This window comes from Rhynchophorus ferrugineus, unplaced genomic scaffold (genome assembly GCF_030347505.1).
Source record: "Rhynchophorus ferrugineus isolate W39M unplaced genomic scaffold, kcgeb_rfMv2 rfM6, whole genome shotgun sequence".
Taxonomy (NCBI): domain Eukaryota; kingdom Metazoa; phylum Arthropoda; class Insecta; order Coleoptera; family Curculionidae; genus Rhynchophorus; species Rhynchophorus ferrugineus.
The window spans coordinates 42484373-42496549 of NW_027472585.1; the positions used below are offsets into that span (position 1 = coordinate 42484373).

A 12177-nucleotide genomic window follows, 5' to 3' on the forward strand; every position below is an offset into this window, starting at 1 on the left:
ATATAGAAATATTAATCATTATTGTGAAAGATAACTCAACCATAACAAAAAACTAGTTTGACTTGCTAGTTTGAATGAGTCAAAGGTCCTTTGACTTGACGTGTAATTTCGAGGTTGGATCTTTTTTCTATTGGTTGAATATTCTGAATTCTAACGTGACAGCATATTTATATTTGTAATGTGAGTAAAATTTTTCATTCTTCATATATATTCAAAAAATAAGTACTGATAGAATAAATCAATATATACATGTATATATTATATATTTACATTTTCTAATTTTAGCCATTTTATAAAATTAATATATCATGAGTGTACAGTGGACTTTAATTGCTGGGTTTCTCTATGCTGAAGTAGCTATTGTGCTACTTTTAGTTTTACCTGTGGCTAGCCCTCGAAGATGGAATGCAATTTTTAATTCAAAATTTTTACAAGCCATTAAAAGACAAACCGGACTATATAGTACTATTCTTTTTGGCACATTAGTATTATTTTTACTTGATGCTTTGAGAGAAATGAGAAAATATTCAAACATAAGTAAGTAATAAATATATATCGTCAATATTTATTTAATGTAGTAATCTATTTTAGGCGAAGAACATGAACATGCCCATTTGGATAAGCAAATGCAAGAGAATATGAGGTTATTCCGCGCCCAACGGAATTTTTATATCTCAGGATTTGCTCTATTTTTAGCTTTGGTAAGTGTTCATTAATTTTCATTAATTGTATAAAGAACGAGCTTTTAGGTGATTAGGAGACTTGTTATATTGATTTCCAATCAAGCAAAGTTATTGGCTCAAGCAGAAGCTTCGTTGAAACAAGCTGAAAGTGCAACACAAGCTGCTAGATCTCTTCTCACTAAATCAAATGAAGATAAAGAAAACCAAGAAAATGATACTAGTGAAATTCATGAAAAAGTGGTAATTATCAAAAAATTATATAAAATTATATTCCATAATTGATAGGAATTCTTTGTTAATTTTACACGATATTGTTATTGACTTAGGTTGCACAATTGAAATCCGAAGTTCTTGAATTGGAAGCCAATTTACAGAAAGAAATAAAGGAAAAATCAACAGTTGAAGCAAAACTAGACCAGCTTGCCAAGGAGTATGATCGTCTGTCATTGGAAAATATTAAATTGCAGAAGAAGATAACTATCAGTAGCGGTGATAAAAAAGATGAGTAATGTCATGATGCTGTGTTTTGTTTTGCTAGTTAGCCGCGTTATCTTTAGGCCGATATATATAACTGATACTATATTCAATATAACAGATAAATCTTTCACAATTTCTGGTTACCGGCACATATAATAATCCCATACTAAAAGATTTATTAAATCATTGTTACCTGTCTAATTAATAAATTGTTAATTTATTTTTATCTCATATGTATTAATTTATTTTAATGGTTGTTGAAAGTTTGTTTAATATTTAAATTTGATAAAAATAAAAGATATAATGTATGTCCCCCTCTTATTACATTTTTCGGTATGTTTTGCATATAGTTTATCCAGTAAAATGTTGAACTCACACCATCTAAATGTCTAATGTCAAAACGTCGCAATGTTGCCACATCAACTTTTAGTTTATTTTAGCTTCTGTAAAATAATGTCATTCAATTCTATTTATATTATTACTAAGCACATCTGATATATATATTATCGAAGAACTTAAACCACAGTTATTGACTAGTTTGTAGGTTAGAGTTTTTTAAAGTTCTAGGCGTGTTTTTTATGTAGTTGTATTCTCTGGAGACCTAATACAGCTAAATTAATAATTGTGTTGCTCTGGTTCCGTGACGTTATTTTGACTGTATTTCTCTTTAGTTTCTTCTGTTACTAGCTATGGTAAAATTATATTTAAATCTCTAATACATCGGCCATATCTACACAGCAGTCACTGTCATTTCCTGAATCACTATTCAGGTCAATAACTAAACTCTTAATTTAACTGACACTAACATTTTTTCATAATTCCACCGTTTGTTAACTTCTACGTCAGTCAAATGGAGTTCATCCAGATTAAAGGTGTTATTGTGGGCAACAGTTCTTCCCACATCTTCAAACAATTCTTGCTGATATATCCTAGTCGGCCTACTCGTTTATTGTATTAGTAATTATTTGCTACACCTTATATGCAGTGATAAGAAGACAGAATACTATTTCTTGGAAATTAAAAATTATATAAAATGAAATTAAGTATTTTATTTATACTAACCAAGTAACAATTTGATATAATTCACTCTTTAACATGGTATCTTAAAATCACAATTTATGTTTTGCAAACCACTCCTTAATTACAATCTTTTTCGATCTACTGGTTGGGGTCTTTCTCACCAGTATGGTATGGTATATTGTCCATAATAACTGATAATTTATCCATGTTCTTTAACACCTGATTTTCAAACCAGAGCAAAACATGTCATATTTCATTTCTCCAAAGTAATTGTCCTTGGAAGAAAACACTAACCCTAGCTGGTCCGTAACTTTTTGCAGTTATTTGACAGCCAAATGGGCAAATTTTATAGGCTCTTTTTAACCAGAATAAAATGAGTAAGAAAAACGTCTCAGTTTAAATAGAGTTTGCCAATTGAGATAGGCAACACATTCAACATCGTGATGGCGTGAGTTCACTGATATTTTGCTGTGCATATTTCGATGCAACACGCAATACACAACATTATATTTTTAGTTTCAAATAAATCAGGATGATTAGATCGCGACGACACTACTAAATACTTGTTCGAAAGGTAGAATTTCGAGGATTTCACAAAACATAGATAGACAAGTCAAAAAAGTATTTTGAAGGAAAGTACACGTCATCCAGATGTTGAATGACAATTTGATTGGCCAGTTTATATATTTATTACAGTCATCTGTCAAGAAAATAATAATAATTCCTGATGTCACGTTTCACTGGCAAATAAAATTCAAATAAAAAATATATCTAGTCCATTCAATAAAACAGTGGACTCACTTGATCTACATTTATGACTTTAAAACGTCACAATGTTGCCGCATCATAATAATTTTTTTTTTAATTTTCAAAGGTTTGACAACTAACTATGAATTCTGTACGTTGATTCGGTTGCATATTATTAGATTATGTTGAGCCTATCAGACAGAATTGTATCTCTTTTTAATTAGAATAAATTGAGAAGGAAAATATTGTCTGATTTTAAAACACATTTAAAAATTGCGATAGACACTATATTCGATATTGTGATGATGTAGGTTCACTGTTATTTTGAATAGACTATATAATTCTATAGTAATATCAATATATTTTAGACAAAATTGAGCTTGTAGCTTTGAGGATGAGGAATTGAGGATGTATTGAATTGAGAATGTATTGAGGAAAATTGTCTCGATTGAATAACATTGTAAAAAACAAAAAAAAGTAAATTATAAGTTTTTGTGTAGTCCTACATTTTATAACTTATATACAAACTTATATGGAAAACAACTCTGGTTTGTTGTTTAATTGTGTAATATTTATATATTGATAAATAAATTATATTTGCTACCGTACACTTAATTTTATTTTAATTTTTTCTGTAATAAAAATTCTATTTATATTAAATATTTTGATCAAATTTCTTGATAATAACTTTTAGTAACGAGTCAATTGAAAAGTCCCCGGCCTACCATAGTAAAACACTTTTTTTGGCAAAATTTTTTCCCACGCTTTGGAGCGGGTTCATCCTGTGCAGTCCACTCGGATGACTATTGATTGGACTTCCGAGTGAAATGATGGAACCATGTTTCATCTATTGTCACATATCGATCCAAAAACTTGGGTTTATTACGCTTGATCGTCTTCAAACACTGCTCCGAAACATCAACTCGTCGTTGTTTTTGGTTAAAAGTGAACTCGCGCGGCACCCACTTTGCACAGAGCTTTCTCATACCCAAGTATTCATGAATGATATGATCTACACGTTCAGTTGATATCTTTAGAGTGTCTGCTATTTCATTCAATTTCAATTTACGGTCATTGAATTCATTTTGTGGATTTTTTAAATGTTTTCGTCGGTAACAACCTCTTTTGGGCACCCACTGCGTTCACCGTCTTCGATGCTCATTTCACCACGTCGAAACTTAACATACCAATCCTTGATGATTGATTTTTCTGGGGCAGTGCCCGGAAACTCGGCATCAAGCCAAATGTTTGCTTCAACTGTATTTTTTCCTGTCAAAAACCAATATTTTATCAACACGCGAAATTCCTTTTTATCCATTTTTTTCACAATAACAAAAGTTGCTTCACCGAAAATGCTATACTTCACAAACTAATGATCCGACAGCTGTCAAATTGATACACGCATCTTTTGAGGGTTAGGGAAAACTAAAAAACATATGGATTTAATTCTAGTAGCGCCATCTATGTGTCATGCCGGGGATTTTGACCATTCAATTGACCTTGTATTCTTAAAATATTCATATAATTTACAAGAACCAACAACGTGGTAAAATAAAATGGTAGTGCGCATGCCAGGCGTCCATATAAGTAGTTCAAGCAAAATGAAAAGTCCTTGTCGTTTTTTGAATATTTTTATTATAATTTTTGTATATAATACAAGGCATCACTTTTTTAATACAATGTATTATCGTAGATATTGTAAACGCATACAACAAGAAGTATCTCACAAATATTGGCGAAATACATGTCTTATGTCGTCGAATTTCCAATTAATTCAATTTTAGGCAAGATGACGGGATCAATGGTAATGAATTCCGGGATAGGAGGAAGCGTGGCCAGTTTGAAAACCTTAATCGGACTTTCGTAAGGAATATCCTCGAACCACCACGGTTTGACTTCGATTTCGGGAATAAAATTGGGTAATTCGCTCGGCGGTCCCACGGTGGTACTTCCGGCTATTGCCTTGCACCGATTCTGCACGCAGTATTTACCCAGCGGACACTGCGAGCTGACGTAACACTGCACCTTGTTGCAGGATCCGGTTAGATCCATGGGATCGGATTTGGTGCCTTTGGGACAGGCGCATCTGAACTGGTGATTCTTAGCCTTGCAGACGCTGGTTTGGTGACAGAAGGACGGGCACGGATCGAGGCACTGGCCTACTTTACAGACCTGATTCGTCGGACACTGGCGGTCGTTGACGCAAGACTTATCTCCCTGCCGGAAGGTGCCCACCGTGGTGATGTTGGTACAGATCTCCATCGTTTGAGTGCCGGAACCGGTGGTTTCGATTCTGTAGTTCAAAGAGGACATGGTTCTCCATAGGTCGGGCAACACCTCGCAGCTCCACGGATTCGGGTAGATGTTGATGTTATTGGCGTTGATATTCTCCAGATATTTGGGTATCAAGCGGAAATTGTTCGAACCGATGCGGAACGTGTTCACCGAGCTGATCTCCACGTAATCGATGTCGTAGAGTTCGTTGTTGCTCAGATCGAACGTATCCAAGGGATAAAAGAACGAGATGGCCACGTTTTGGATCCTGTTGTTGCTCAAGTTCACGTTGGTCAAGTTCGTGAATTTCAACGAGTTTATCGCGACCCTCGTCAGTTCGTTGTAAGCCAGGTTTAGAGTGGTGATCGATTTCGGCAGCTGGTGAATGGGGATGGTCATCAAGGCGTTCCGGCTGAGGTCCAGCTCCCTCAGATTGTACACCTCCTTGAACGCGTCGGGATCCACGAAGAGTATGTTGTTCCAGCTCAGATCCAACTTTTCGGTGGAGACGTTCTGAAACACCTTATCACGCACCTCGGTGATCATGTTGTAGGACAAATCGATGCTTCTTAAATTCGGTAGTTTGATGAAAGCCCCCTTGGCCAGGATCTTAATTTTGCTCTTCACTCCGTAGATGTGCTCCAGAGTGTCGACGTTGTAGAAAGCGCAAGTCGGTAGAACCGTAGTCGCTTTAACTTTGACTATCGTCGGAGATCCCATGACTTCGAACTGACCGGAATACACGGGCATGCATAACTGTTGTAAAAATTTGGAGCAACCTTCGACAGGGAAACCGTAAAATTTGAACTGATTTTCTCGCACGCAGTTCGGGGAAAAGCAAAACCCGCCGGGTACGCTAACCAAGACACCGAACAGCACTAATCTGAACATCGTAAGCTCAGTTAATAGCGTAACGATCGAGTTATGAAACTGACGAGATAAATCTGCATAACGATTTTATACCGAATCCATTTCCTGCCACGGTGATTTACACGATCTGTTCGAGGCGAAAAGATACCGTTTAACGTCGTCATCTTCACTAGAATTACGTACGGTATACCGGAAATTACTCTTTAACGTTCAGCAAGAGACATTACTAATGCGGTAAAGCGGTCCGACCATTTCACTGGTTTTTAACCGACTTTAAAAAAAGAGGAGGTTCTATAGTTTATTCAAAGTTTTTTTAGTAATGCATCATGGATATTTGTGACGTCGAAATATTGCAATGTTGCCGAATTAACTCTGTGTTTTAGTTCAGTCAAGTGTTTTAGTTTTGGCTTTGACATACAAAAAAATTCTAATCTAAATAAAATAATTGAACAAAAATATTATGAAATATAATTTATTTTAACATTATCCCCGTAAGAATGGTGTACACAGATAGTAGCAGAGAAAATATACACTGATACCAAGATGACTTGACAAGTAAACACACCATTGAAGGAAACAAGAACTAAAGGAAAAAAGTAAATATGCTCTCGAATGAATATAAAATACGCTTCTCAGATATACAATTGTTAATTAGGTGGATTAGGCCTCCAGGGGGATACCATTAGTTAAAAATATGAACCTACCTATACCATTACTCTACCTTATGGTTGGTGTGGAAAAGAGTTCACTGTAAATATAATAAAACAACTCTAACCTACAAAATATTATACATTTATTCTTAATTGTAATTTATTAAGTCCTTCGATAATATATGTATTAGATGCACTATAATTTCTGTTTAATTATTTTATTTAGATTAGAATTTTTTGTATGTCAAAGACAAACTAAACTCAGGGTTGATGCGGCAACATTGCGATATTTTGCTGTCACAAATTTGATAACGCATATATAAATAAACTTTGAATAGACTACATATTTTTTAAGGTATGTTCGCCGATTTCTCAGTCAATTGTGGACCAATTTTCAAAATTCTTTTTTATTCGAAAGTGTGCACTTCCATTGGTGTCCCATTGTAACCAAATCAGGGTATGTTGGGGGAATCGAGGGAATTAATAAAATAAAACTAATTCAGTTTAGCCTATTAATCAGTAAAAGAAGAATTTTATTTCCACTCAAAGTCACTAATATTCTTGAGGTGTCTTACATTCTTCCACTAGTTGTGTGCTCTGCTTTTTAACATACTAGTGTGGATCATCTGTTAATTTTACCCTCAAGAATCCAGACTAAAACTGTACTGTCTTCCTTACACTTAGATACATATTTCAATGCGTTGCGGAATTATTGAAATATTTTGAACAGACTCATATTTATGTAGGACATTTAATGTCAAACTTTAGGCAAATTTAAAGCCCCCCCGGTTGATAGAAATTAGATTATTATTTATTTAATTTCTATCAGATATCAGATTTATTAGAAAATTATTTCGAACAATATAATACCACACAATACATTTGTAGCTTTTTAAATATCCTACTAGGAATATCATAATTATAAATATTAGTAAAAATTAATTGAAATAAAAGGAAACAATTTAAATCATTCAAAATGTGGCCATTTGAATTTTAATGGAATACAAAGAATAGATGTTAGTTATATATGTATATAATACAAGTTAATATGTATTAACTGAAAATATATTAAAAAAATAAACCTGTTATATAAAATATGCTTTATAATTAACATTTTTAATAGCATTTATATTTATGTTAAAGATTCAATTATAAATATATTAGATAACAGTATTAAAACAAGTAATACAAACAAGAAATCGACAATATTAATTATACGTCTTCAAGGCTATTTGTATATAATTCAAAATAAAATTTTATTAATTACTAATATAATTCTATGTATTATAAGAGACTTCCAATATTAAAATGAATAGCGATAACATTTATGTCAATTAAAAATTATTACAATCCAATTTTAGAAGTGTTGTTATTTATATTAATTAATAGTAGATCCCATTTGTATTAAATAATAGTGTGAGAATAGATAATGTATTGATTACTATTATCACTAATTGAAATTACAATTGGTTAAATGATTTTAAAACCTATATTATAAATTTAAAAGTAAATTTAACAGTATGAAAATAATTATTATAAAAAATAAATTGGCAGATTTAACTACGTTATACGTTTTTACTGTTATTTGTATTAGATAGCCTAGTATTAGATCCATTATTTTTTCAATTGATGTAAATGTAGTATGCAAGTCCGACGAAAGGCATTAGAAAGCTGACATGTAGTAAGTTATTTGACAGTTTTATGATTAATTAACCTACTTTTAATTAACAAAATATAATTTGTTTCTATTTTGTGGTTTAGTTTTGGAATTTTGACTGCACTTTTTGATGTAGTATAAAACAAAATATTATTAATTAAAAATCCTCAAAATATACATCATAACTAACATTGAAATATATATTTCAGGACCACTTGCATTTATTCTTAATCCAGAGGAACTGGTATAAGTGGAATTGGCGCATAATGAGGAACTGGCGGTAGTTGTCTCATTAACCCACCGGGACTTTCAGAAGGAATATCTTCAAACCACCATGGTTTTATGTCTTCGCTTTCGGGAATGTTAGTTTCTGTTGTAGTGGACGGGCGTGGAGTTGTCGAGGACGCCGCTATCTTCGCGCAGCGATTCTGTATACAGACCTTATCGCGGGAACAATGGGAACCGACGTAACACTCCACGTTTTTGCAAGAACCCGTTAGATCCATGGGATCGGATTTGGTTCCTTTGGGACAGGTACAGGTAAACTGGTGATTCTTGGTCTTGCAGACGCTGGACCGGTGACAGAAGTACGAACACGGATCGAGACACTGGCCGACTTTACAGGTTTTGCTCGTTGGACATTGGTGATCGCTGGTGCACGATTTGGGACCACCTCGTTGAACGCTGACCGTGGTGATGTTGGTACAGATTTCCATGGTGTCCGAGGCGGTACCCGTCGTCTCGATGTTGTATTTCAGCGACGTGATGGACCGCCACAAATCGGGCAACGCCTCGCAGCTCCACGGGTTCGGATAGATGCCGATGTTGTTGGCGTTTATGTTCTCCAAGTACTGAGGCGTCCGCCTGAAGTTATTCAAGCCTATACGGAACCTATTGACGGACGTGATTTCGACATAATCGATGTCGTACAGCTGGTTATTCGTCAGGTCGAACATCTCGATGGGATAAAAGAACGAGATCGCTATGTTCTCGATTTTGTTGTTGCTCAAGTCGACGCTGGTGAGGTTCGCGAATTTCAACGAGTTGATCGCGATCCTAGTCAGTTGATTGTACGCCAAGTTCAGGGTGGAGATAGATCTCGACAGATGGTTGACGGGAACCGTCAGCAACGAATTCCTGCTAAGGTCCAGCTCCTTGAGGTTGTGGACTTCCTTGAAGGCGTCCGGATCCACCGAGAATATGTTGTTCCAGCTCAGATCCAGCTTCTCGGTGGAGACGTTTTTGAATATCAGCTCTCGGATTTCGGTGATTTGATTGTAGGACAAGATGATGCTTTTTAGGTTCGGTAGATTGATGTTGCTCTTCACGCCATATATGTGCTGTAAAGAGTCGATGCCGTAGAATGCGCAAGTTGGAAGAACCGAGGTCATTTTAATCTTAACGATCTTTGGCTGTCCTATAACCTCAAACCGACCGGACTCAACGGGCGTACATAAATCTTTCAAGTAATCCGAACATCCCTCAACAGGGAAGCTATAAAACTTGTACTGATTCTCGCGGATGCAGTTCGGTAAAAAGCAACGCACGTCAGATACACTAACATACAAAATAAACAACACGTATTTCAACATCGTTAGTACTACAACAACAACTGATAAGAAAAGAACTAATAAAGAGATACAACAAATGTTTTATATGGACACACGCTTACCCCGATGGTAATTTACATATAATAAACGAATCGCAAAACTCTCAAAGATTCTTTTCTCTGGCGTCGTTAATATGTCGAATAATATTATGGTAGTGTAGTGGAATTCACCGTCTTCGGTGACTAAGAACTGGTTCTTGTTTCGTTTAAATCTTACTGTAATTCCCCAGTAAACATTCTATATTCGGCTCAGGTCATATATGGCAAATCTTCGAACCTTCATACAATACTGCAATCAAAACGAAATATATTATTGTTTATTGATACAAGTGCAGTTCAATGATGCAATGAACTGAAACAAGCTGTATGTTTTGTATTAAGGGGCTATTCCGGTGTAGATAGTTCGATTTTATTTACATATTTTCAAGGTCTGAGACGACATATCAAAAGTTTAATTATATTTCATCTATAATTATATATATAATAATATATATAATAATATATATAATAATATATATAATAATATATATAATAATATATATAATAATATATATAATATTGTATCGGTTTTATCGAACACAATACGGTGTAAAATACAATACATTAGTCAGGAATATAAATACAAGAAACACAACTTCAACATATTATCACTACAATGAAAAACTCTCTGACTAACGAAACACCTTGTTTTTTACTATGTATTTTCCAACGCGCCTTATTAATCCACTAGCCCAGTCAAAGTTACAAATCTAAACCTTTAAAACGGCAGCAACCTTTTAGTGACTATCTGGAATGGCAATGCACCAGATTTTTATTTAATCAACACTGGTCAGTCAGTGGTTTCCTGCTAAAATGAAAATAATAACAAATAGTTATTAACGTGTTCTGAAAACTTTTGTTAATTTATACATATTTGGTAAAGTGATAGTAGTTCACAGAACTATTATTTAGAGTGCAGATAAAATGTTCATTATATCATTTCGTTTGGTTAGAGTATAGATAAAATTACTTTAAAACAATTTTGATCAATCATTAAAAATTACATCATAATTTGTAAAATACATTTTCCAATATCAGATTTAATATCACACATTCACCGCATCACATACAGCTCACAGCCACATATTTCCTTTCATCTGTAAAAATGCAACAGGATATGTCATTGTATTTAGTAACAACTAAAACGTATCTTGGATACGTATTATTTATTAAATTATAAATATGATTTGATCATCCTCGTTCTTTTCAAAACACAAAGAACATTTAATATATATTTTCATACAATAGTTTCACATAAAGGTCTAGCCAAAAACTCGAAAAAAAAATGTTTCATAATATTAATAAAGTACGTCAATAATCTAATATGCTAAATAATTAAAGCTCACGAAAATACTCTATTGACATGATGAAATTGACATTATATCATTAATTAAAAGCCAATCATTTGTAATACTGTAGAATATTTGAGGACAGTTATAACCACAGACTGATATTGAAATGGTCATCGAACTATCGTCACAATATAGATGAACACGATGTTTTAGTTTGCATAAATGTTTTTCTAATTAATGTAAATATGTAAAAAGTCCCATCTCTTTCCTCGAAATTATCGACCTTAACATTGACAGATGTCATTTTCAAACCTCTATGTAATAATATGATATTTTAAGTCCTACAAATACAATGTGTGTAAAATTCTCATAGCAGAATGAGTTATTGGTAAGGCCCTTATTTAAAATTGCTTTCCAGAATTAATCCAAAAGTGAAAAATATGCATTAGTGTATCACAATAATTAATAAGGAACCAACAAACAGCTCTTTTATACAAACGCAACCAATAAAAATATATTCAAGGCAAAATTCTTCAAAAACTTTCAACAGCCCTCTAACTTTAGTTATATTTTTTGAACAAACAAAATAATGAACAAAATACTTTATAAAATATAATTTATTTTAACATCATACTACATATAATGTATATTTATTGAAGGACTTAAACTATTGTTAATTAAACAGCTATAATTGTAAATTAGAGTTGTTTTAATATATTTACATTGACATATGACAACGGTGTCTACCAATACAAATAGATTTTTGTAGACCGATTTAGTTATTTTCTTGAACGTATCAGACTGGCTGGCTGTTTTTAACTAGAGTAATGCCAATTACTGAAGCGAGAAAGAAAAAGTT

At 33.5% G+C, this 12177-nt stretch overlaps 2 protein-coding genes across 3 annotated transcripts; one reads left to right on the top strand and one right to left on the bottom strand.

Annotated features, from left to right (window-relative positions):
* Positions 1-40: 40 nt before the first annotated feature.
* LOC143197943 (B-cell receptor-associated protein 31) lies at positions 41-3535 on the top strand. 2 transcript variants are annotated; one of them, XM_076406791.1, is made up of 5 exons: positions 41-180; positions 286-537; positions 592-701; positions 750-923; positions 1010-3535. In XM_076406791.1, the coding sequence occupies exons 2-5, from the start codon at positions 309-311 to the stop codon at positions 1190-1192; spliced, it is 696 nt and encodes a 231-aa protein (XP_076262906.1). In that variant the 5' UTR covers positions 41-180; positions 286-308; the 3' UTR covers positions 1193-3535. The 2 variants fall into 2 exon arrangements, with proteins under 2 accessions (XP_076262906.1, XP_076262907.1); XM_076406792.1 differs by having other exon boundaries at positions 135-222.
* Positions 3536-4539: 1004 nt separating this feature from the next.
* On the bottom strand, positions 4540-7226 carry LOC143197940 (uncharacterized). Its single transcript, XM_076406789.1, has one exon. It carries the CDS (start codon positions 6090-6092, stop codon positions 4677-4679), a length of 1416 nt encoding a protein of 471 aa, XP_076262904.1. The 5' UTR covers positions 6093-7226; the 3' UTR covers positions 4540-4676.
* Positions 7227-12177: the final 4951 nt, after the last annotated feature.